This window comes from Tamandua tetradactyla, chromosome 26 (assembly GCF_023851605.1).
Source record: "Tamandua tetradactyla isolate mTamTet1 chromosome 26, mTamTet1.pri, whole genome shotgun sequence".
Taxonomy (NCBI): Eukaryota; Metazoa; Chordata; class Mammalia; order Pilosa; family Myrmecophagidae; genus Tamandua; species Tamandua tetradactyla.
The window spans coordinates 43,470,029-43,497,439 of record NC_135352.1 but is presented as its reverse complement, the minus strand read 5'-3'; the positions used below and the strand labels follow the sequence as shown (position 1 = coordinate 43,497,439).

At 37.2% G+C, this 27,411-nt stretch overlaps 1 protein-coding gene and 1 long non-coding RNA gene across 19 annotated transcripts in view; one reads left to right on the top strand and one right to left on the bottom strand.

The window, feature by feature from the left end:
• Nucleotides 1–27,411, bottom strand: part of NEK1 (NIMA related kinase 1) — a 295,240-nt gene that overhangs the window by 190,548 nt on the left and 77,281 nt on the right. For all 18 annotated transcript variants that reach the window (XR_013169104.1, XM_077144462.1, XM_077144465.1 and 15 more), the window contains 3 exons: nt 24,892–25,092; nt 17,480–17,540; nt 14,544–14,701 (listed from right to left, as the gene is read on the bottom strand). Coding sequence is in view for 17 of the 18 variants with exons in the window: in XM_077144462.1 (XP_077000577.1) it covers nt 14,544–14,701; nt 17,480–17,540; nt 24,892–25,092 (420 nt within the window). In the remaining variant the exon portion in view is untranslated. The remainder of the gene's footprint in view (nt 1–14,543; nt 14,702–17,479; nt 17,541–24,891; nt 25,093–27,411) is intronic.
• Nucleotides 7–24,002, top strand: LOC143669883 (uncharacterized). The gene is made up of 4 exons (XR_013169105.1): nt 7–177; nt 13,268–13,577; nt 20,676–20,720; nt 23,771–24,002. It is a non-coding gene; the product is annotated as an uncharacterized LOC143669883 (long non-coding RNA).

Sequence of the window (27,411 nt, the reverse complement as noted above, 5' to 3'; positions counted from 1 at the left end):
GGTAAATTACACGAGAGACTGTAGCCATCCTGATATCCCATATTGCCTCATACATAAGATACTCAAGTATTTGTCAAATAAAAATACCAAGTTCTTCCTATGATAGCACACAGATATTTTTCAGAACAAAATTTCAACACAGAAGAGAAGACTATGATAAAATAGAACATCAATACTGTAAGAATTGTTTTGTATTCATTTTTAAAAATAGGAGCCAAAATACTGAAATGTAGTCATAGAACTCCCTCTGGTGGTTTAATACCATTTGCTTGTGCGAACAGAAGTCTTTAAAAAATGACTGTGATTATTGTAGAAACTGGAACAAAGAAAGGATTTATGTCATGTAAATATTTTTAATATGCTGAGTAATATAACAGAGTATCTGTTATCTTAAAAACTGTGAAACTTAATTGGTACTACCAATAAGTGATTATGGTTTTCCACATACATTTTCTTATATTCAAGCTCAACAGAAAGTTGAAAATAAGAAGTTTCAACAAACAATTATGAATTTGAAATTTAAAAAATGGTGGGCTTCTAGAAAGCAAAGACCAAAAAATTTTACGTCAGTTTAAAAAGATCATATTTGACCACGGGATCAACAATGCACTAGGATTACTTCTAGAAACCTACAACCTCCATATGAGTTCCTAGGCCAGATAAGTCCTGAAACACAAAGGGGCCGGCCTTTCTAGGGCATCAACTAGTTTTACTGTGAAATGAACTGTACTTTGAAATTTATCACTGTTCTGCATATATGTTGTATTTCACAATAAAAATGTAAAAAAAAAAAAAACACCTCGGCTAAGAGATAAGACAAAACTATTTTCACAGGTGTGAAAATTCCGTGTTAATCAAATGGCATAAGGATAAAAACAGTCTAACCCCCACAACAATGTCATTCCCTGGTAGGACTTAGAGATTGATCCTGCATGTGTATATTTTAAATTTAAAATGGACTGCATTTAAAAACACTATTTAGGAATATATGAACATCTCAAAAATTATCTATAAAATATCTTTACTTGGAATCCATATTTCACTGACCTCCATTATATGAAATATTTCCAAAGAAATTTTGATCCAGGGCATGATTTTTTAAGAAAACATATTCATAAGAATGGAAAAATACTGATTTCATATCAATGAGATATAATGCAACTATTGATAACAATAAATAAAAAAATATAGAAAATGTATATTGTGATTTTAAATAAAAGCATGAGAAGGCAAAATTATCTGAAAACTATCAGAGTTACATTAAAAATACAAGCCATGCATATATGAATAAAAATGGGGAGGGTTCACAGAAAAATTAAGTACACTGTTCAGATAGATGGAAACATGATGTTCTCTGCTTTTATCATATAAAATTGCCAAAAATAAAATAATATTAGAAGACTACAGCAAGGACTGTGGGAAGACGGCAAGGAAGGGAGCCTCAGGACTCAGTCCTTCCAGCAGAACAACAGGTAAGGACTGTCTGTGCAAACTATTTTTAAACTCTGTAGACCAGCAGAACAGTGTACAGCATCCAGGGAAGAGCAGGAGAAAGAAGCTGGTAAATTTCTGTAAAAACCAGTAAACTGCTCTCTCCATAAAGTGATTACCAGCACCCATTCCCCACTTAGGCAGCAGGTGGCCATATGGTCCAGTCCCTAGTGAGCAACCTGGAGGCATAAAGAGAAATAAAAATCCTCTTTCCCAAGACCAGGGATTGGCATGGTCAATTGCTGATAATGGCTTCTGATTAGTGAATTCAGTTCACTGGCAGCAGGGAGATAAGGCAGCCACTGTTTCAAAGTGTCCTGGACAAAGGCAGCAGCTTAGAAGACTTACAGACTCTACTTTCCAAGGGCTGCAGGGGACAGTTAGTTGAAGGGCTACATTCACTAGGAAGGTCAAGAAAGCCCAGCTTTGAGGAGCCATGGAAGAATTTCTTGCTACCCTTCCTGATCCTCTCCCCACAACACTGTGGAGCCCTGTTCATGGGTCCCGGGCCCTGTATCAGCTGAGATCAACTGATGTGGGAAACTCATTTCCAGGGTGCCTCCCTCCCAGAAATGTCCCTCCAGGCAAAAGCTGGCTTGGGACAATGGAAGCTATATAGGAGAAACTACACAGGCAGACCATCTGGGACAAAGGACTACCAGCTTTAAACAGTTGGGAAAGGAAGGTTTATCTCCTGGGAGGTAGACGGGTATTCAAACTCCTGTTAACAGAGAACTCCAAAATAATAAATAAGCCCAGAGCAAGAGAGGGAGGACCCTGCACACTGCATTTGCCTTCAGGAGATAGTCTTGATAGGAGGATTTAAAATTAAGAAAATTTCTGTATTATCAACAGCTAGTTAAAAAAATCAACAAACATCTCAGGTAATAAATCCCAGAATTAACATTTTGAAACATTAAAATGTACAACATGCAAGAAAATTGTACAAAATGAAGAAACAGGAAAAAATGGACCATCCAAAGTAAAACGGTGAAAGAGAAAACACCAATGAAGATGACCAGGTTGTGCACATACTAAATAAAGATTTTTTTTAACATGATCTTAAAAATGCTAAAGTAGATAAAAGAAAATACAGAAAAAGAACTGTAGGATACCAGGAAAACAATGAATGAACTATACGAGAATCTCAGTAAAGAGATGGCAATTCAAAAAAAAACAAAAAACAAAAAAAAACAGAACTACCTGAAGAACACAATAACTGGAATGAAAAATACCCAGCAGGGTTTCAACAGCAGATTGCACCTGGCAGAAGAACTAATCAGCGAACTCAAAGATAAATCAACTGAAATGAGAGAGGATGAGAAGCACACATACAAGACAATGAGAAGATATGAAAGCAGCTGGAGACATCTCTGGGATCCCATCAAGTGTACCAGTTACACATTATGGGAGTCCCTGAGGGAGAAGAAAGGATTTTGGTTAGCTAAATGCGGCCAGAATGTAATATACCAGAAATGGAACGGCTTCTAAAAAGGAAATTTATTAAGTGACAAGTTTACAGTTCTGAAGTCATAAAAATGTCCCAACTAAGCCATCCAGAGAAGGATACCTTGACTCAAGAAAAGTTGATGTGTCACATGGGAAGGCACATGGCTTGGCATCTGCTGGTCTTTGTTTCTGGTTCTGTTGCTTCCAGCTTGATTCCAGTGGCTTCCTCTCTAAGCATCTGTGGGTCCTGACTTAGTTGCTCTGGGTTTCATCTTTTAGCTTAGCATCTCATGGAAAGGTACGTGGCAACGTCTGCTGGACTCTCCATCTTCAAACATCCATGTCTAGGCACCTGCTCTCTCTGTTGGCACTCTGAGCATCTCCAAATAACCACATCTCTGTCAGCTCTGAAGCAACCATCCTCCAAGCATCTGAGCTTCCTTGAAAATGTTTCTCCTGTTAAAAAAACTCCAGTAAACTAATCAAGACCCATCTTGAATGGGTGGAGTCAATTCCCATGGAAACAAACTAATTAAGGGTTGCCACTCTATAATACTGAATCATGATTACAGCACATGGCTTTTTTGGGGGTACACATTAATTTCAAACAAGCACAGAGAGAAAGGGGTAGAAGATTCAGAGAAATAATGACAGAACTTCCCAAGCTTACCAAAAGATAAGAATTACGCACACCCAGAAAGCCCAGAGAACACAAAACAGAATAAACATGTACAAAAATACACCCCATCACATACTGACCACACTAGTGAATGCCAAGGACAAGGAGAGAGCTCTGATAGTTGCAAGAGAAAAGCAACGTGTTATGTAAAGGGAGTCCCTATTACATTAAGTCCTGACTTCTCATTAGAAACTTTGGAGACAAAGAAGGCAGTGGGTTGAAATACTTAAAGTGATGAAAGAAAAAAACTGTAAACCAAGAATTTTATGTAGAGCAAAATTTCCTTTCAAATACTGGGAGAGATAAGGTATTCCTAGGTACACAAAAGCTGAAGAAGTTCAAAAGACTTATACTCTAAGCAATTTTAACATCAGTTCTTCAGATTTAAAGAAAGGACAATTTATAGACAGTGGATCAAAGTGGACAGTGGACTTTCAGGTAAGTTTAAATGCCCATATTATCCTATTGTATTGTTTGGTATATAACTTCACTTCTTACGTCCTACAGGTGCTAAAATGGAAATGCATAAAGAAATAATGAGAGGTGGAACAAGATGGTGGCATAGTGAGGAGCAGAATTTAGTTTGTCCTCGAGGGCAGCTAATAAATACCTAGAAACTTGATGGAACAAATGTTGGGGAACTCTGTGACTGGACACATACCTTACACTAGTTTGAAATGGAGGGATGACAAGAGCTCACTTAGAAATGTAAGTTTGTCAAGCTGTGCCCCTCCCTCAAGGGCATGGCAGGCTGGTTCCCCAAGGGAATGAGAAGCCCCATGTCGCCTGCTGGGACCATCTGCTCTGCCAGGCACCATGAGCAGCTGCCACACTGGTGCCAGGAAGAGCCACTGTGCTGGGGGCAGAGCACACCAGCCCTGATGGGCACCAAAAACAGTAAACAGAAAAAGAGAAATAACAACGCAGAAATAAATGAACTGAAGAATAAAAAAAGAAAAAAACAATAGAATCAACAAAATCAGAAGTTGGTTCTTTCAGAAAATCAGTAAAACTGATGGACCATAGCTAGGTTGAGAAAGAGAAAAGAGAGAGGGCACAAATAAACAAAATAAGAAATGAAAGAGGTGTAAACTGAAGCAACACTCCACTCCTGGTACCAAATCTGTTTTAGTGTGCCAAAGCTGCCAGAATACAACACACCAGAGATGGATTGGCTTTTAATAAAAGGGGATTTATTCAGTTAAAAACATACAGTTGGGCGGGCCACGGTGGCTCAGCAGGCAGAGTTCTTGCCTGTCATGCCGGAGACCTGGGTTCAATTCCCAGTGCCTGCCCATGCAAAAAAAAAAACAAAACAAACAAACAAAAAAACCCATACAGTTCTTCAGAGGAATGTTAGCTAACTTTCATCTAAGGTTCTTTCTCATATGGGAAGGCACAAAGTGATCTCTGGTGGCTTTCTCTCCAGGGTTCTGGGTTCCAAAAACTTTCCCTGGGGTGATTCTTTTCTGCATCACCAAAGGCCTGGGCTGAGATGTGAATGCTGAGATGAGGTATGCTGAGATGCTTGGGTTGCTGTTGCATTGACCTCTCTCATTTAAGCATCCAGCCATTAAATCAAGCATCATTCATTGCAGAAGACACTCCTCCTAGCTGACCACAGATGTAATCAGTGACGGATGAGCTTCACACACCATTGGCTCACGTCCACAGCAACAGAACTAGGCACCATCACCTGGCCAAGTTGACACCTGAACCTAGCTAGCTACCACAGGTTGTTATCATGGATCCTAAAGAAACGTTAAAAATCATAAGAGGATAATATGAACAACTACATGCCAACAAACTAGACAACTTAGAAGAAATGGAGAAATTCCTAGAAGGCACAAACTACCTAAACTGACTGGAGAGGAAATAGAAGAACTCATCAAGCCAAGTACAAGTAAAGAGATTCAACTGGTCATCAAAAAATTTCCTACAAAGAAAAGCCCAGGGCCCGAAGGCCTCACAGGGGAATTTAAACATTCCAAAAAGAACTAACACCAATCCTGCTTAAACTCTTCCAAAAAACCGAGGAGAAAGGAATGCGACCTAATTCATTTTATGAAGCTAAGATCACTCTAACACCAAAATCAGATTAAAATGCTACAAGAAAGGAAAACTACAGACCAATCTCCCTAATGAGCACAGATGCAAAAATTCTCAAAAAGAAAAAAATACTAGCAAATTGAATTTAATGACACATTGAAAGAATTATACATTATGACCAAGTGGGGTTTAAACTAGAAATGCAAAGGTGGTTTACCATAAAATCAATCAATGTAATACAGTACATTAACAAATTGAAAGGGAAAAATCACATGACCATTATCAACAGATGATGAAAAAACATTAGACCAAAATCAGCACTTTTTCTGATAAAAATACTTCAAAAGAATCAAAGGAAACTTCACTTATTCTGTAGTTTTAAGTTAATTCTAGATCCTGAGACATTGTGCTGGATTAGGTAGAGATGTGTCTCCACCCATTCAGATGCGTCTCTATAAAAGAGAATGATAAGAGAGAAAGCCAAGAGATTCAGAGAGAGCAGAGAATGACATAGCCATGAGAAGCAGAGAGTCCATCAGCCAGTAACCTTTGGAGATGAAGAAGGAAAATGCCTCCCAGGGAGTTTTGTGAAACAGGAAGCCAGGAGAGAAAGCCAGCAGATGATGCTGTGTTCACCATGTGCCTTTCCACTTGAGAGAGAAACCCTGAACTTCATCAGCCTTCTTGAACCAAGGTATCTTTACCTGGATGCCTTAGGTTGGACATTTCCATAGACTTGTTTTAATTGGGACATTTTTCTTGGTCTTAGAATTGTAAACTTGAAACTCATTAAACTCCCCTTTTTAAAAGCCATTCAATTTCTGCTATATTGCATTCCAGCACCTAGCAAGCTAGAACACCAATCTACATCAACCTGCCTGGATAGCTCATTTTAACAACCTAAACACATGGAATCCAGAATGGGAAGGAAACCTGGTAATTCAGTATGGCTTAATGTAACACCCAGACACATCCCAGACCATGGTAGGCCAATAATTCAAAAATACTGGCAGAGTCCTTTGTGGAACTGTAGAAAAAAATGGAACTATTACATTTCCCTCTGGTACTCTCTCAAACATCACAGTCTCCCAAGAAAATAGGCCAAATCCTTGCCCATACAAAACTCATTTCTATAGTGAAGCTAAGACTACTTATAAATGTTCCAAAGAGTTGTGTCCATAAAACTTCTTTTGTCACTCAGATGTGGCCGCTCTCTCTCTTGCTCTCTCTCTCTCTAAACCAAACACAGCAAATAAGCTCATTACTCTGCCTGCTACATGGAACATGACTTCCAGAGGTGTAACTCTCCCTGGCAATGTGGGACATGACTACCAGGGATGAGCTTGTTCCTGGCATCATGGGATTGACAGTGACTACCGTACCAAAACGGGGAGAAGAAATATAACAAAATAAGGTGTCAGTTGCTAAGAGAGTTCAAATGGAGATGAGAGGCTATTCTGGAGGTTACTCTTATGCAAGCTTCAGCTAGATATTGCTAACTGCCGTGGTTTGCTAAACCCCAATCAACGTTATTTCTGTTAACCCTAAAGTAAACCTAGGGCTCTAACTGAGACTCCATAAAAGTTTCATGTACTAAGTTTACTTTCCTGAAACCTACAACCTCCAGGTGAGTTCTTAAGCCAGGTAAGTCCTGACACCCAGAGGCACCAGCCTTTCCAAGAACATCAACTCATTCCATTCCCCCATCCTATATTGCTCCAGCCCTTTCAACATGAAAAAGTTAGAATGGACATAGCTCCATGACCCCTATAGATTGGGAGTAGGGTCAAAGGAGGAGGAGTTATAACAGAGCAGATAGGTTTTAACAAACGAGTATGACTGCTGCATCACTATAATGATATTTCCTTTAGCTTCCAATGTTTGGGAATAATGGTAACCTATATCAAACTTTGAAATCTGTTCTGCAACTGTTTATTAAAATGCATTTAGAAAATTATTGCTTTTTTTGGTATATTTCACAACAAAAATTATTTTTAAAAAATCCACGGGATGGTACAACATAAACAGAGAATGCTAAGGTAAATCACAGGCTATAATTAATAGCATAATTATAAAAATGTATTATTACCAAATTAACAAATGTACCACACTAACACAGGCTTTCCTGTGTTTTATACATGATTGTTATGTAAACCTACAACTTTTCTGTTTTAAAAAAATGTGAAGGGATTGAGAAAGGTATACTTTAACACTATTCCAAAGAAAGCAGGAGTAGCTAGATTAATTTCAGACAGCATATACTTCAGGACAAGGAAAATTTATCAGGGATTGTGGTAGTTAGATTCAGTTGTCAACTTGGCCAGGTGAAAGCACCTAGTTCTGTTGCTGTGGACATGAGCCAATGGTAGGTGAATCTCATCTGTTGCTAATTACATCTGCAGTTGGCTAGGAGGCGTGTCTGCTGCAATGAGTGACGTTTAACTTAATTGGCTTGTGCTTAAATGAGAGAACGCAATGTAGCACAGCCTAGCAGCTCAGCATTCCTCATCTCAGCACTCGCAGCTCAGTCCAGGCCTTTGGAGAAGTCACCCCGGGGAAAGTTGTTGGAACCCAGGGGCCTGGAGAGAAGACCAGCAGAGACCATCCTGTGCCTTCCACGTAAGAAAAGAGCCTCAGTGGAAAGTTAGCTGCCTTTCCTCTGAAGAACCAACAAAATAAATCCCCTTTTATTAAAAGCCAATCCGTCTCTGGTGTGTTGCATTCCAGCAGCTAGCAAACCAGAACAGGGATAAACAGGGCATTACAAAATGATAAAGGGTTCAGTTCTCTAAGAAAACATCAAAATCTGAAATACTTATGTACTAACAACAGAGCATCAAAATACCTGAGGTAAAAGCAGACAGAACTTAAAGGAAAAATGGGCAAATCCACTATTTTTCTTGGAGATTTCAACAATTCCTTAATCAGTATTTAAACCAATCCAGCAGGCTGAAAATCAGCAAGGATATAGGTGAACTGAGTGGTAACATGAATCAATCGGATTTAGTTGACATTTATGGGATTCTCCATCCAACAATGGCAGAATATACATTCTTCTGAAGCTTACATGGAAATTCAACATGATGGTCCACAAAATAAACCTGAACAAATTTAAAAGAACAGAAATTATATAAAATATGCTCTCAGGTTACAATGGAATTAAACTAGAAATCAATAACAGAAAGTGAGTTAGAAAACCAAAAATGTTTGGAGATTAAGCAACATACTTCTAAATATAAAAGATTCAAAGAAGAAGACTCAAGAGAATTTTTTAATTTGAACTAAATGAAACTGAAAATACACCTTATTCAAAATATGGAGATGCAATGAAAGCAATGCTAAGAGGGAAATTTAGAATTAAATGTATATATTAGAAAAGAAGACCTAAAATCAATAATCTATGCTGTCACCTTAGGAAACCCTCAAAAAGAACAAATGATATCCAAAATAAGCTGAAGAAATAAAATGAAAATCAAAGTAGAAATCAATGAAACTGAAAACAGGAAACAGAGAAAAATCAATGAAACCAAAATGTGATTCTGTGAAAAAATTGATAACCCCCCAGCTAGCTAACCAAGAAAAAAAGAAAGAACTTGAAAGAGATGAGCTTGGATATTTATCTGAGGAGATCACCAAGCTAAATCTGGAAGCCTGATTTCTCATTGCAGCTTACAGTGAAATGAAAGAGGAAAAAGATAAACTGAGGCTTAAGCTTTTAAGCACAAGGAAACCAGCAATTAATAATTTGGAAATTTTTCATTCTATCCAGATAGTGTGCACTGAGACCAGGGCCAGAAGTAGCTGTGAAGTGAGTTTCCACAGCTCACAAAATGAATGACATACAAGGGTTTAACAGAACAACTTCCTGCTAAAGAAGATGTAGCTGAACACAGATTCAGTCAACCATTTCAGTGAAAGTCAGGATTGGAAATGCAGTTTATCCAGGTAGGATCTATGAGAGGTTCTATTGTCTGATTGTTTGGATCTGCCTGAACGTCACACAAAGCCAAAAAGGTTTTTGCAAACTATGTATGAGCACTACCACCGATCACCTGGACAGAAAGGATAGAGAATGGACACATTAATGGAAAAATGACTTCAAGGGCAGATCCATGGAAACAAAGGTCTGGACCAAAAAGATCTCATGCCAAGAGAATGAGCCCAGCTGTGCATGCGGTCTGCCCCTGTGCTCGGAGGAGGCAGTCCATCTTCTCTGATGTTGTAGGGCACGGGCTTTATGCCCTCAAGGAGAGTGCTCCCATTTCAGTCTTGAAGATAGTGGGGCCCGTGCCCTCCTGTTCACAGAGAGCCTGACCAACCACCATTCTGATGCTCAGAGAGGGTAGGGTCTTCACCCCAGTGTTCCCAGAGAGCCTGGCTACTGCACAAGTCCTTGGAAAGGGCGGGGTTGCCACTCCATCAGATAAAAAAAAATAAAGAGGGATTATCACATATGATTCTACAGACATTAAGAGGAACAAAAGAGAATATTATGAATAACTTCATGCCCACAAATTTGATAACTTAGCTGAAACGAACCTATTCTTTGGAAGATACAGCCTACCAAAACTAACATAAGGAGAAACAGATCATATGAATAGGCCTGTATCTGAATCAACAATTAATAACCTTCCAAAACAAAAAGCACCATGCTAAATGGTTGCACTGGTGAGTTCTACCACTCATTTAAAGAAGAAATTAGACCAATTCTCTTCAATTTCTTGCAGAAAATAATACTTCCCAACCCTCATGAACAGAAATGCAAAAAAACTCATCATAATATTAGAAAATTGAATCCAAAAAAATGAATTATACACCACAACTAAGTGGGATTTAGCTCAGATGAAGGCTGGTTCATCATTTGAAATTAATGTAATCTATCACATCAACAGGTTAAAGATAAAAGTGAATATGGGTGGGAGAAGGAAGCCATCCACAGACTAAGTCATTAGGTACCTACCCTAGCACTCAGAAGCCAGGGTAATAAGGAGGAACTTGCAAAGAAGGCTGAGAAGATGGAGTCAATGAGGTAGGAGGAGAATCAGGAGAATGCAATATTTAGACTCGAGTGAAGACATGTTTAAAGGAGTGGGTAATCAAGTAAATAACTGAGGTCAAGGAAGAAGAAAAATTGTCCCTTGATTTTTCGCAACATGGAGGTCATTGATGTCCTTGACAAAAGTGGTTTCTTAAGAGCTGCAGGAAAGAAAGTCCTGAGAAGAGTGAATTCAAGAGAAAACGGGAAGAGGACTGAAACAGTACAGACAACGCTTTGAAGAAGTTTTGTTATTAAGGGGAGTAGAGGAATGGAAGTAGCTTGAAGGAGATATGGGAAATAAAGGAAGGTTTCTTTTTCTTTTTTTTTTTTTTCCATGGGAATCGAACCTGAGTTTCCGGCATGGTAGGCAAGAACTCTGCCTGCTGAGCCACAATGGCCCACCCAGGAAGGGTTTTTTTATAAGGTGAAGATACAGCATATTTGCCAACGGGAATGATTCAGTAGAGAGAGAAAAATACAACAAAGTAGGAGAGTGAACAAAGTCTATTAGTAGGCAAAAAAGAAAAGTAGATAGCATACAAATGGTGGGTTTGACCCTAGGTGAAAACAGACAATTCAGCCAGACGTGACTGATTAGCAGAAGTAGTAGTTAGAGTGTGGGAAAGTTTTCTCCTGGTTGATTCTATTTTCTCCGTGAAACAGGAAGCAAGGTCATTACCCTAAGGTTGACGAGCAAGGAGAAGGAACGAAATAATCACCTAGAAAGTGGGGAAATGGACTGAGGTAATATAACAGGGTGGCTACAAGGTGCTCACCTGACATTCTTGGTAACAAGTTAAAAGTGAGATGAGTCAGCACTATTTTATACTTTCTCCAGCTACATTCTACAGCTCAGGTTCAAACATAAAGAAGGTAGAGAGTTGGATTTCACTACGGTAGGTTTATGCTGGATGATTTGTAAAAATAGGAAGAAAGGGGCAAAATAGTTGAGGTTTTAGGAATTATTACAGGGATAGAAAATGGAATTTAAGCCAGATAAGGAAAATTAAAACAAGAATTGGGAGAAGAGCAATGAAAAAAGTAGAATAATAAATGGATCTAAAGGGGGCCAAATTTTAGAATCAGAGTGTTAAGGGAATGTGCTGGAAACAGGAAACTGTGGTCAGGGAGTGTGATGCTTATACTTGAGACTATGGAAAAGTTGCTGTTGTTGACAATGACAAAGTCAATAGCATGACCATAGATGAGAATTCTGTGAGTTCTGAAACAAGATCATTAAGAGAGAGTGATTAAGAAAATAAAAGTTCATGAATTATTGGGAGGATCATCTTTTTTGGATACTGAAATCACCAAGAATTGTTTCAGTGTTGGGAAGAGTGACAGTGACTCAGGTGTTAAACTCTAACAATAGAGAATCTAAACATGACTCTACCATGGAGGAGCAGCTGTTCATACAATCTGATAGCAAAAGCCTCAAAGCTGTGGTGTTCTAGAGAGCAGGGAGAGTCCAGCAATGAGAAGAAAGGAGAATATATTCCTCATCTTACTTTGAGACCCAGTGACATAAAGGGATTAGAAAGAAAAAAGCCACCATTTAAGAGAGCTGGAGTACAGTGTGTTTAGGAATGAGCCAAGTTTGAAAGCAAAAACCTGAAGACAATCTTTATAAGTTTAGAACACAGATGTTCTGCTGATAATGTACTATAAGATGAATGCAAAATGTTCAGGTGTCAACTTGGCCAGGCAATGGTGCCCAGTTGTTCTGTTGCCGTGAACTTTGCATGTGATATTCATCTATGGCTGATTACATCTGCAGTAGGCTATGGGGAGTGCCTTTCATAATAAATAAGGCAAAAAGGAGAGATCAGAAGAAAAAGAAATAGCTCAATACAGCTCCAAGGAGCTCAGCACAACCCAGTTCAACCCAGCTCAGAGTTCAGAGCCAGCTCAGACCCAGAAATTTGGAGAGGAACCTCCCCAGGAAAAGCCATCTGAACCAGAAGCCAGAGAAGCCGAGCAGACGTTGCTGTGTGCCTTAAGCCGTGTGCCTTCCCAAGTTAGTAAATTTGTAGCTAAATAAAGACCCATTACAAAAGCCAGTCCATCTCTGGTTTACTGCATTCTGGCAGTGTTAGCAAACTAAAACGGTGACTTTGTGGAAGAGTTCACAGAGCTATGCAGAAGGACGGGGGCAGATTATGGTAGGACCAGAGCCTTATGACAATGACAGTCCAGATAAGGAAGGAAATCCTAAAGTCTTAGGCTTCCTGAAGTGACTAAAGTAAATAAGGATAAAAGGGGTATGATGGAATTAGTCCATTTAGGACTAAATGAATAACTAAATACCAAAAAAAGAGAGACAGGATTAGCCAATTATCAATTTGCTGCCTCTGAATTCCAAATTTCTTTCATTGTCCTGCTTGTGCTATTGGAACTGGTAAAGCAACTATTTTTCCTTTGCTATCATGATAGCATGATGTTATGCTTTGCCAGGAGATGACATGTGTATGAGTGTTTTTCGGGGGGGTGAGGAACAATGGACAAGAAAAGGGTTTCTCTTCCTAATGACGGTGTGCCTTCCTTTCTCCTTGCTGCTGCAGCGTGTGGGATACAAGATGTCCTCATCGTTGTGGGCAGCTCTGAGGAGTGTTCTCCAAGTGCCCCTTGGTGGCCAACTTCCCACCAAGTTCTGCCGGAGCTTCAGACAGCATTCCAGGCAGCAGCCAAGAGTTCAGCAGCAACTCCACAGCCCACTTCCCAGGAAGTTCCACCAGCACCTCAGCAGGCTGCCCAGTGGACTGAATGGCCCCCAGACTGGCTTCCTGGTATTACATTCTACTGGCATTCCAGGAGCTTCCAGAGAGCTTCAGCAGTAGCTCAGGCAGCTTCACAGCAAATTCCACCATCCTGGTAAGTTTTATCAGCCTGTTAGTCATCCTCAGCTTGTGAACATGGCACCTCCGTGAACCCCATCATCCCAATGGGCTCCAACCATACCATCCCCAATAAGATCTGAATCTTGCAAAATTTTTCTCTTCTTTGGGTAAACTGCCTCAAAAGTAGGAATAGTGACTGCTTCCTTATCTGCTATTCCTGTATTTTTTCAGAGTTCTCCTTACCCCTTAAAGGTTAACCTTCTAAAAATTGATAATAATTACCTACATTAAACTTACCCTGTATAAATCGTGACATGGTTTCTGTCACCTAACTGGATGCTGACCGATAGAACTGCTTGAAGACTGATTTACAGTAGTCATTTTTAACTACTCTATAAAAGATTTTAACCAAAGTAAGTGTTCATTATGACTGTGAAGTTTATCTTAGAGCAATATGTATATATATTTAAGTATGTGTGCATGTATTTTTGTATCTGTACACAGGTCCCATATACCAAAGCATACAACTACTGACATGAAGAAAAATTCCAAATTCCTAAAACTAATACTCTATATGTTCTCGGGCATCACATAAACGCTACAGGCTGTAACTTTTTAATCTGAAATATGACAGAGTAGAGAATAGGAACACATCCCCTCTCAGCTCTATGATTTTGATTAATTTATTTGTGAATTCCCAAATATAAAATTTTCCAGATTTTTATTAAAAATATAATAGGTATTTATATCTTTTACACACAAAATCAAATGACTCTGCTAAAGTTAAAATTTATTTCATTTATAATGTCATTTTATTATACTGCACCATCTATTTTACTTAAAATATTTACTTATGTTTCTACATTCTTATTTTTTTGAAGTAGAGAACAGCAATGTTTTTTAGTAACAATCCTATGAATATCAAGATAATTGAATTAAGCTGCAATAAAACAAGGTCAAATTTAATTTGCTATTAACACAGTTTGTAACATGATCATACCTGTTTATGTTTTTGAAGTGGTTTCTTTTCATGTAATTTTTTTGGTACATCTCCATATTTCTTATTTGTTAAAGGTACTCCATATTTAGCAGCAGGCTTTGTAATTTTTTGAGCAGGCACAACAGAAGCCATGCCTTGTCCTGAAGCTGGTCTTTTGGCTACATGGAAAGATACAAAGAATTTTTCCAGTAGTTCTTCTTTATATTAAATCATTAATTTCAAAATAGCAGTTTCTTGTTTTCATGATTGACAGAATTTAACCTCAAACTTTTCATCAAATGTTTCTTAGCAAATATATGCAATGCCTTCATTATAACCATTTTACACTAAAGTCACTTTTTGAAAGAAGCAAAAAGCTATATTCTTTTAAAATGTTGTAATTTTTCATATAAAAAAGAACATTCCTAATACTGACTATGGTGATAGTTGCACACATATATGAATATAATAAAAATCATTGAATTGCAGGCTTTAAATAGGTAAATTGTGTGCTATGTAAATTAATCTCAATAAAGCTGAGTAAAAAATTCACAATTTTGGAAACTACTTTCAAAATAAGAACATAACCTCAATAACATTATTCTGTTTTAGCAGTATGTTAAAGCTACTCTGCCATACTCTGAATGCTGACTTGTTGAAGAACAACCTCTTTAAAACAATTACTATAGCAAAGTATCCTACGAAAAGAGTACCCTTCTACACTGCTAACAGCACTATAAATTAGTCAAACTTTTTGGAGGGCAGTTTATATGAAGACCATTTATTGATTTTAAAGAAATAATCAGAGAAACACAAAAAATTATGCACAAGAATGAAGTCAGCAGCTTCATTTAACCTGGTTAACCTTACTGAAGCCTAGATGAGGTTCCGTTTCTAAATCAATGCTAAGTTCAGAAAAACAACTGAACTGAAGTAATTAAAAGGAAATTCTACTATTTATCCACATCTCTGAAAGGTTATTAAAGAAGGTCAAAAAGTATGGTCTATATCAACCCTTCCCCAAATCCTCTCTCCTCTCCTCTTTTCCACATTTGCTAGGCAGCCCTCCTGCTCAAACTCCCCGACCACCTGAGTAGAGCTTTCTTTCTTCCTCTTCCAGCCCATCCTCTGTCTCAGGATTTTATTATCTGCTAAATCAGTTTATATCTATCTCTTCAAACAAATATTCTTCCTTTTTTAGAAGGAAAAAATGTAACTGGTAGTTCACAATGAAATTTGAAGAAACTCCATTCTTCAAAGAATATTTAATTGTATTAGAAAATGCTCAGCATACAATATTGAATTAAAAAAAAAGAACTTTGTTTATAAGACAATTTCAATATATGTTTATGCTTATGGTATCACAGAAAATATATATGCCAAATATGATATTTGGTGTTGAGATTCGGGACAATTTTCATTTTCTTTTAAATGTATATAACAAACATATTTTATTCGTTTAGTTTAGTACACTCATAAAACTTAACATCAGCACTCGGCTGGCATTCTAGATATGTATAAGTAATCAGTGCTGACCATGCGTGACGAGAGGGCAGTGGGTAAGTTTTCCCAAACACATACTCTAACTCATTTGGCTTGGAACTGGGAAATGTGAGATTAAAAGGCTACCTTTTAAGAGTTCAAATGTAGTATCACAATCAGAGCATAGTAACGGCACGGTAACCTGGCTAAATGTACCAAGATAGCTAAGGAAAAATCTGTATGCCAGGAAAAACAGAATGCACAGAAGATAATGATTCCCAAGAGACAGATGTGAAAAGTTCCCTTCTACTTTCCAGAGAAGAGAAGGAATTATCTGATTTTTGATCATTTCTAAGTCAACTGACAGGCTATTCCTAGCACAAAGCTTAAAGTTAAGGACTGGAGACCACAAAGTATTTCTGGAACTATCAGCAACACCACTCTTGTTTTTGTCCAGTGCTATTAAACTTTTCATTCATCCAATTCCTCTTAGTCTGATTCGACACTTGACGAAATAACTTTCTAATTCCATGTGGAAAATATGTGCTGACACTGGGTGTTTCTGGCCTTCTGCCAATGAGGCTTTTAAGTAAGATTTGCTCTCTCATAAAGACTGACTACCAGAAAAGAGCAGATTGATTCTACTGTATATATCAGTCTCTTCTGAATTCTGTTTAGAGTGAGTGGATTTCCCAGGGTCTGACTTGGCACACTGAGAGGATGCTACAATGGTCTTTAAAAAGTGTCAGGTTCTGCTAGCCTCCCTAGAACATGGCCATACCACTTCAAATGTATATGGACTCACTTCTGTGTTACGGTATATATGGCATTTATCATACTAATTTACTCAAACACAAATTAGAGTAGAACATGTAAAGCATTAGATTTGAAAGATAATACAGTCCTTAAGTCTTAAGTAATTTCCACTGACTTGATAAATTCATTTTAAAAGCATCATATGTAGGAAAAATATATATAATTTCCCTCTCACACAGACATAGGCATATAAATACGTATATTATATAACCATATGCACAACTGTAAATATTCTAATACCACTGGCCAAATTTCAAAGAAAATGTACCCTTCATAAGATGTCCAATTTCAAGTTAATTTTCTTCTTAAACATTTTAGAATATGTAGTATTTCCCCCAAAATATTTTGCATAAATTTTGCAGTTAACTAGGATACTTTAAAACATTCTACAACAATGTTCTCAGAATATCAACTAAGTATTTGAAAAACACAGGACAGATTTCATTTATATAAGGTAGATATGAAACAGAAATTTTATATTATTTTATCAGAAAATGTTGTATATTGCCATATATTATAATTAATTTAAAGGTGCATTTCCTCTGTATTAAGTTTATCTCACAATTATCCAAAATTATTACATCTACACATGTCTTAGTAAAATTATGTTTAGTCATTGTAAACAGGTAAAAGAAGACCTCATATTAAATTTCATTTACCTGGTACAGGCTGAGCTCCACACTTTTGAAATGCTTTTAGGCAAAATTCTTCTGCAATAAGCTTTAGTGAAAGGGGAAAAAAATAAAAGATGTTAAATTTCCAAAACAAAAAAAGGCCCTCATTAAACAGAACATTTATATTCCTCTTCCAATCTTTTCCTCTTTCAGTCACAATTCTACTACCAAATAAACGACCACTTTAAACCAAGGAAACCATTCACCAAATTCCTCTCATGCTATTCCCTCCTAATCTGACCAATTCATTTCTAGGCTTTCAGCTCAAATTAATCTAATGCACCATATAGTCCCACATGCACTACACATCTAATACTTATCCCAGAGATTTAATTTAACTACCTCCTATCTGGAATGACCTCAATATTCTATGGACCCCCACATGCCCTCATTTACTTCACAACTCTGAAGAAACACTTCATCATCAAAATAAGCTCTCTACAACAAAAAGGAACAAAGTTGTGAGGCATGCAACATGGTGAGTGAACCTGTGGGACATTTGGTAGGCAAAATATGCCAGAAATGAAAGAGCAATTATTACATGATCTCCTTTAGAAAATACTTATAAAGAAGCAGGGTCCTACATTGTAAGCTCTTATAGCAGTCACATTTAGTCCAAAGTGGTAATTAATATTCCTGGATTTTTAGAAGCTGTTTTATACATCTATAACCTGAAATATAGAGATAAGAATAAGCTGATCAAGTCGGGAATGAGATAATTCAGAACACAGGAGTAAGGAAGACATTGTCTATATCTTATAACCTCAGGTTTATTTTGTCTAGAACTTAAAATTTCTGTAGTACAAAATCTAACTCAACTTGTCCAGAGAGCTCATTTAAACAATCAAAACACAGGGGGCCCATTCCTTGAGGAATGGGAAAAAAATATGGAACTCTACCACTGGGGAAATCCCTGATGTCAGACATAGGGACACCCAAATCTATATGCCAAGCCCTTGATCTTGAAGTTTGCTCTTGTGAAGCTTATGGAGGTAGCAGAGAAGCTTAGCCTACCTATAGGTTTGCCTAAGAGTCACCTCCGGAGCACCTCTTTTGTTGCTCAGGTATGGCCTCGCTCTCTCTAAGTGCAACTTTGCAAGTGATATCATTGCCCTTCCCTATGTGGGACATGACGTCCAGGAGTGAAAGTCTTCTGACAGCATGAGAGATGACTCCCAAGGATGAATCCGGCCCTGGTACCATGGGATCAACAATTCCATCCTCACCAAAAGGTAGAAAAGAAGTGTAACTAATGAAGTATCAGTGGCAGAGAGAGTTGAAATAGAGTAGAGAGGCTACTCTGGAGGTTGCTCTTAAGCAAGTTTCAGTTAAACATTGATACCTATCATAACCTGCTAAGTCCCAACCAGGACTATTCCAGGCAATCCTAAAGAACACCTAGGGCAAGAGAAAAGATTCCACAAGGGTTCCAGGCACTAGAGTAACTTTCCAGAAACTACAACTTATCTGGGTCCCCAGACCAGATAAGCCCTGAAAACTAGAGGGTCCAGCCTCTCCAGAACATCTAGATGGTTCCATCTCTCTATCCCGTATTACTGACAGACCCTTCCAACATGCAAAAGTTAGAATGGCCAAAGCACAAACACCCCTAAAGAAAAGGATGGAAAGATCAAAGGTGATGGTGATGTAATACAGAGAAGACACAATTTAACAAATGAATATGACTGCTGAATCATTAAACTGATATCTCTTTTACTCTCTAGTATCTTAGTGCAGCTAAAAGTAAAAACCTAAAATTGAGGAATTGTAACCTATGTCAAACTCTGAAAAATATTCCACAATTAATTGTTGTGCTGGCTTTGAAATTTATCACTTTTTTTCACAAAAAGGAAAGAAAGTCAGTTGTGGTAATAAAAAAATATATAGGCCTACTAGCCTTAGCAGATTTTTCCTAGGAAATCCTAAAGAAAAATCTGAAAGGATCATGTGGTAGCCCATGACACGCTGTGGGATCTGTCCTGTAACTACTTGACAGGTGCTTCGAAAACTTTGCTTTTTTATTTCTTTCCTTTGTATATATGTTACAGTATATGATAAAAATGTTTAAAAAAAAGTATTGGCAAAGTGCAATGAGGGATGGGGGAAAAATACAGAACCATTAAACTTGACTACTAAGGAAACCCATTACACTGAGTCAAACATTAGGGACACCCAACTCTATACACCAAGCCCTTGATCTCGAGGCTTGCTCTTGTGAAGCTTATGTAGGTAGTGGAAAAGCTTAGAATACCTATAGGTGTATCTAAGAGTCACCTCTGGGGGACCTCTTTTGTTGCTCAGATGTGGCCTCACTCTCTCTAAGCCCAACTGTGCAAGTGAAATCATTGCCCTCTCCCCTACATGGGACATGACGTCCAGGGGTGAAAGTTTCCCTGGAGACATGGGAGATGACTCCCAGGGATGGGTCTGGCCCTGGCACCGTGGGATCAACAATTACACTCTGACCAAAAGGGGGGAAAGAAGTGTATCAAATAAGGTATCAGGGGCTGAGAGAGGTCAAATAGAGTAGAGAGGCTACTCTGGGGGTTGCTGTTACGCAAACTTCAGTTAGACATTGCTATCTATCATAACTTGCCAAACCCCAAAACCATTTCAGCCAATGTTAAAGAACACCTAGGACAATATATAAGATTCTACAAAGGTTCCATGCACTAGGGTAACTTTCCCGAAACTTAGAACCAGATAAGTCCTGAAACCTAGAGGGCCTAGCCTCCCCAGAACATCAGCTAGTAACATCTTCCTACCCCATATTACTGATAGCCCCTTTCAACATGAAAAAGTTGGAATGGCCATAGCCCTACTACCCCTAAAGAGTGGGAGAAAGATCAAAGGTAATAGTGGAATTATACAGAGAAGGTAGGTTTTAACAAACGAGTATGATTGCTGAATCATTAAATTGGTATTTCTTTTAGTCTCTAGTATCTTAGAGCAGCTAGAAGCAAAAACCTAAAATTATGGAACTGTAACTCATACCAAATTCTGAAATACGTTCTACAACTAACTGTCGTGCTGTGCTTTGAAATTTATTGTTTTTTTTTTTTGCATGCTGTAGGGCGGGGCCACATTTCATTATTTTTCCAAGTGAGTATCCTACTATTGCAGCACCATTTGTTAAATTTTTGTTTGTTCATTTTTTATTGTTTGTTTGCTTGTTTTCTAGGAAGTGCACAGGCTGGGAATTGAAGCTAAGTCTCCTGCATAGCAGGTGAGAACTCTACCACTGAACTACCCTTGTACCCCCTGCTTTTTTTGTATATATGTTATTTTTCATAAAAAAGAAAAAAAAAGTCAACTGTAATGATAAAAAAAATTTATTCCTTCTAGTCTCCTATATTCTGGAGTAGCTAGAAGGAAAAATCAGATGCTGACATGGTGGCCCATGACGAACTGTGGAATCCGTCCTGTAACTTGTTAAAGAGTGCTTTGAAAACTATTGCTTCTTTCTTTCTTTGCTTTATATATATATGTTATATTACACAATAAAAGAAGCTAAAAAAAAAAAAAACAAGCCCTGTCTTGAACCCATACCTCCCATATGTAAAACAGCATCTGGTGTTTTCATAGCATATGCCAGTGACTTCTTACCTGAGGCACAGAAATTTTACAGAAAGCTTCCATTAGCAAACTGAAACTACCTGTCAGCAGATTTTTTTTTACACTACCTCCAGTCTGTAGAAATTTAACCTATGTTTGAGTTTTGTCGAACAACTTGGCCAAACTGATGTTATTCGAGAGCATCTCCAGTGGGATGGTCATCAGTTGGATGTTCTTAACTAATCATTTGTCTCTACTAAGTACAGCCATACTTTAACTCTAATGAACCAAGGTTCAGTCAGCCTTGGTCATAGAACCAGAGAACATAAAAATAATAACCTGAAAATTTTTCTTCTCACCCCCTAGTATCTGTCACATCACAAAGAAAGCTAGCAGGATTGCTAAACTTCTGTTTTCTGAAGACAGTGATTGGCCTAACAACCACTTAGAACCATAGGACACTGCAGGGAATAAAGCAAGCATCCTGACAGCTGTTAAATACTCTTCTTACTTAACACTCTGCACAGCCCACTGAACCTCAATGGGGAGTAGAAATGAGCTCGCCAGAAATGAAGGGCCTTAACCTAACTCCTGTAATTTTGCACTTGAATATGAGCCCAGAGATACATTCTTTTGATACTAAAGTTTGAAAAACTTAACTATTTCTAGCTGACTCTGTTTCCACATGAACCAAGCACTAAGGGAGATAATACTCAATAATTAATAGAGTCTTTCACTTGGAATAATATGTGCAGCAGTTACACAGTTGGAGGGAAGAACCACCCCAAATGTTCAGGGTATGGAATTGATCTAAGCTTGCAGAGCTGATACATCCCTGTTTCACAGTGGGAGAAAACAGAGATATACCATCTGCATTTAACTGACACTGCTAGATGATTCTATGAACTACAATGGTTCTGGAACCTAAGAAATTGGTATATATAATCATAACTTAAGCTACAGTAAGTTTTTGATCTTTGCAGAATATAATGCCAGATTTTTCAGGGTGAAATTTGCAGTCACTGGTTCTCCCGGAGTAGAATGATACTTTGCTTCTGGGTGACATTTGTTGCTTTTATGAAGAAGCCATACTAACTTACAAAGGCACCTATTTCATTTGTGGAAGCCACTGTCACACAACTGGTCTGGCTCTTGCTATATAGATATCATCTCTACCTTGCATCAGCTCTCAATCTTTCCGAGGTGAGAGGTTCACAACACACACAGGACTACTGAAAACAACAGTATGGGGCAATAACATACCCATCATATAGAAATTTCACCTTCTATTAGAGATTTCTGGAACAGAAAATAACGACATGACCATGTATCTAAATTGCACTATTGGAATGAGTGACATTAAAATTGTGAGCTTGTAGAATCACATGGTTCTAGATATTTCCTTGGACACAAAATAAGGGGTGTTTTCCCTCAATGATAAGAAATGCTCTACCTATATTTCTAATAAATCAGAGCTTCAAAAGACATCAAGGAAGAAGTTGCCAAGGTGTGTGAAACTGAGAACTGTCCCATCAACCTTGGCAAATTGCACTGAGAAATGGGTAAAAGAACAGTACAAAGTATTATGGTGATAAAGGAAATAACAGTTAATATGTTGCAGTAAAACTCATGCTGTTCTAAAATTTAGCTTAAAAAAAAAATGTATCACACACTTTCTTAGCTGTATCCTGAACAATATATGTGATATATGACAGAAAATAAATGTAAAGAACAAAACATAAGATATTTTTTAAGAAGAATAAAATCTAAGTGATGCTTAAAAAGTACCAAGGTAGGAGCCATCCAGTGTGAGAATTTCCTTGACAACATGGGGCATGACTCCCAGGGACGAGTCTGGCCCTGGAACTGTGGGATCAACATCTTCCTCACCAAAGGAGGAAAAGAAGTGTAATAAAGTAAGGCATCAGTGGCCAAGAAAGAGCAAATGGAGTTAAGAGGCTGTTCTGGAGGGGCTCTTACGCAAACTTCTGTTAGATAGTGCTAATTGCCGTAGTTTGCTAAACCCCAAACAACCTCACTTCTGTTGACTCTTAAGAACACCTAGAGATAGAACTGAGATTCTATAAAGGTTTCATGCACTAAGTTTGCCTTCCTGGAATATGTAATTCCCAGAGGGTTCCTAGGTCAGATCAATCTTGTAACCCAGAGGGACTAACCTCTCCAGAATCATCAATTAATTACATCCCCCTATCTTTTAGTGTGGACACCCCTTCTCAACATGATAAAGTCAGAAAAGGCATTCCCCAAAGATCTCTGTATTTTGGGAAAAGGATTAAAGAAGGAGGAAGTATAAAAGAGAAAATGGGATTTACAAAGGAGTATGGCTGCTTAATCACTATATTAAAATTCCTTGTAGCCTTCAGGTTTGGGAGCAGCTAGAAAGAAAAATCTAAGATGATAGAATCGTAACCCATGATAAATTCTGGGATCTGTTCTGAAACTACTTGTTGAAGTGTGCTTGAAAAGTACTGCTTTTTTTCTTTCTTTGCTTTGTATATATGTTATATTATACGATAAAAAAACATTTAAAAAAAAGTAACAAGGTAGGGATATGGATATAATAAACACGTAAAGATGTAATGTCAAATACTCCATTTGTTAATAATAATAAACTGCCCCTTTTGTGTCCCATATTGCAAGTTTTAAACATCTCAGACTTCAATTTTTTTTCTCTTTCACTGCTCACTAATCGAATTCCAGTGCTTCGGTCTTGAGACTGTATGTTCTAGCTGCTGGTAAGGAGGCGACAAAAAAAACAAACACCTCAGCAAGATAAAGGGCAACCATTCTTTCTTCTCCAGAGCTACCAAAAAGCAGTAAGATACAGCATCACAGAAGCGCCCTCACAAATGTTAGCTCTAACAATGGAGTTGTAAAAGACTCCCACATATCAGAGATTGTTGCTGTGTTCTATACAATAAACCTTTAACTTCCAAACACTGATTGACTGTTTTACTAATGTGTTCTTCCAGAAGTAATTTAAATCCCCTCTGTTTTCTGTATTTGTCCACATGAAATTTCTGTTATGCCTAGAACTTATATGATAGTTCTCTTTTCTCTCATAAGAATGTGAAAGTAAAAAATATGATTTTGCTATATATTGTATTTATAGAAAAGTTTAATAGTGCTCATTTAAATTAACAAAGGCTATACTAACCAGAAACATAAAATAATTCCAATGTCAGGTGATTACACTTATATGAATAACTTGGGTTAATGAGTTGATAGATTTCTAATAAATCCTATTAACTTAAAATTCAACTCAGCAAATATTTATTATGCACGTATATGCAAGTACTTCAGAAAAAAATCATGAATTGGTAATCTATTATATACATATAGATAAATGCTTACAGAATGATGGTTCCCAGACATTTTCTATTAGAGTATACTAAAATCATATAAATTATCATTATAAAATATTTGTGCTAGTATAAAAAATTAAAATACTGATAGTATTTAATATATTGAGTATACTGACTGAGCACTCATTATGTGCTGGACATTAAGCACTGTATATGCATTTTCACTTTTCATATAACAACCTCACAATGCAGATACGTTTATAATCTTCCACTGCTCACAGGTGAGGAAAGAACAGTTTTTATCCCAAAAGACAGAGGAATGATTCACAAGTGGAAAGTCAATAAGAAAGTGAAACAATAACATCAGAATGGAAAGGAAGGTGACCCCAGTATAGTCTGAAAAGGGAATACCTTATTCCACCAAGGTTCTGGTATGTTCTCCTCCAAAAGGGAGGACATCTCCTATTAAGCACCATAACCCTGCAGTTTAATTTTAATTATATAGTAAAAACATACCTGGGGCGAGAGAAATTTTTCAATGCGTTTGGCTATAAAACCTTTCTCCAATATGGAGTTGACTGATGGTCTAGCCTTAGGATTTCTTTTAAATAACTGAGACAGCAAATTGCGGAGATCATAGGAATAATGCAGAGACACAGGTGGAAAAGATCCAGATATGATATTCAGGACCAGGTTTTTCATGTTTCCAGCTTCAAACTAAAGGCCAGGAAAAAAATTAACATATATGAAACATACATAAATTGAAGGTGGGAATATGAGCAATGATAAATAGTTACTTTCCTACCAAAATAGAAGAGGAATGCAACCCTCTTTCAAATATTTGATTAATATATGTTCACTAGAGCAAGATTTATTTGCTTATCTACAAACTTTTCAAAGAGAATATGAGCCCTCATAAAGTAAAATGATATTAACTCACTATAAGATTAACTTAGTTATTCAAAATACAGTAAGATGGAATATGTGTTAGATTTTTAAGAATAATGAAAATCATCAAAATGGTGAAAGAATTTATCCTATAAGTAGCAAAATCAGGGACACATCTCTCTAAGCCAACTCTGCAGGTGAACACACTGCTCTCCCTCCTACATGGGACATGACTCCCAGGGGTGTAAATTTCCCTGCAAATGCGGGAGAGCCAGGACCAGCACAAAGGTGTTGAAAAAGCCCTTCTGACCAAAAAGGGAAAGAGAGAAATAAGATAAAATAAAGTTTCAGTGACTGAGAGATTTCAAACAGAGTCAGGAGGTTATCCTGGAGGGTATTCTATTACATTAAATAGATATCCCTTTTTAGTTTATGGTGCATTGGAGTAGGTAGAGAGAAGCACCTGAAACATTTGGGCTGTGTTCCAGTAGCCTTTATGCTTGAACACGATTGAATAAAAGTACAGCGTTTGCAATGTGACTGTGATTGTGAAAACCTTGTGTCTGATGCTCATTTTATCCAGGGTATGGACAGATGAGTAAAAGAATATGGATTAAAAAAATAAATAAATAATAGGAGGGACAAAGGGCAAAATAAATTGGGTAGATGGAAATACTAGTGGTCAATAAGAGGAAGGGGTACGTATGGTATGCATGAGTTTCTTAATTTTTTTCCCTAGAGTGATGCAAATGTTCTAAAGAATGATCATGGTGATGAATACACAATTACATGATGATATTGTGAGCCACTGATTGTACACCATGTATAGACATCAATAAAAATCTTGTAAAAAAAGAAAAAAGAATATATCCTGTGAAGATAACTGCAGATATAAAAACCAATAAACAAACATGTTTCCAAGGGAAAAAAAAAATCAGGGCCACAGAACCAAAGGAAAAAAAACTAGTAGGTCTCATTTAAAACCTGCTCTCCTATGTCCCTGATGGAATGACCTGAACAAGAAATCAGTTCTGCCTACTAAGAATAAAGTAAGCAGAAAAAAATATAGTAAAGCAGTAATTCTTTAAATTATTTCCATTTCAAACACTCAGTATTATTATTTTTGGGTGCAATGTTCCCAAAAGCCATGGAATCAGCAATGGGGCTAATCTTCCTAGAGGAATATAAGCCATATCAACAGGAATATATAGTTTAGGATTAAACACAATATATTTGCAATTAACTGAAGTCAAAAGAAAACAAAGGTGGGGCAATTTTGAATCAAAATAAGATTTCATTTTGAAAGATAAAATTAAGCTTTTGGTTCTGTCAAAATAGTACAGAAAAGCTGTACATTACTTTAAGAAAACAAAATAAACTATAAATTAGGTATCAGCAATCATACCAATAATAAGAGTTCTGTTAAATGTTGAGCTCTCCTAGCACATCTAAATATACAATTCAGCTTACAGAAATCTGAATACAGTTCAATCTTCTAGAAATAACTAGGCATCTAAAAAAGAATCCTAAATGCAGAAGAGATATGGTTCTCTCTTCCTTCACTCTGATGACTTTTCATTTATCTTTCAGTTGACAAGATTTTCATAAATAAAGGTTAGTGAATTATGTAATTTAATACGTCCACTTAAAAGTAATCAACTCCAAACTACAGAAGCAATGGTGACAGAACAACATAGGTAAAAAGATTAAAAAAAAAAAAAGATGTACTGGTTTTTGACCTAAGAGACTGTGCCACAATAAAGTTGCCCAATTCCCTCAAATCACCACCATGTATCACTTTGGGAGTCTACACCTTTATCCTTAAGAGAGAAAAATAAAATAGAAGGTAATACTTAGAAGAGTATGCGACTAGTGAAAAGCATGAAAAAGAAAAACATATTCTCCAACTAAGATCAACAAAAACCGGCTATAAACCTGTCTATACAGTATAATCAAATTTGGGGAGAAGGGAGTAGGAACATATTTTATAAGTAAATTTAGAATAAAACCTAAAAGGAAACAACAACATATTATAAGTAATCAATATCAGCTGGAAAAAGTATTTATGACTTTTATTAACTTCTTATATTTTCACATTCTTCCTAAAATTTTCTGTACTGAAAATAAACTGCTGTGTAATCAGTGAGG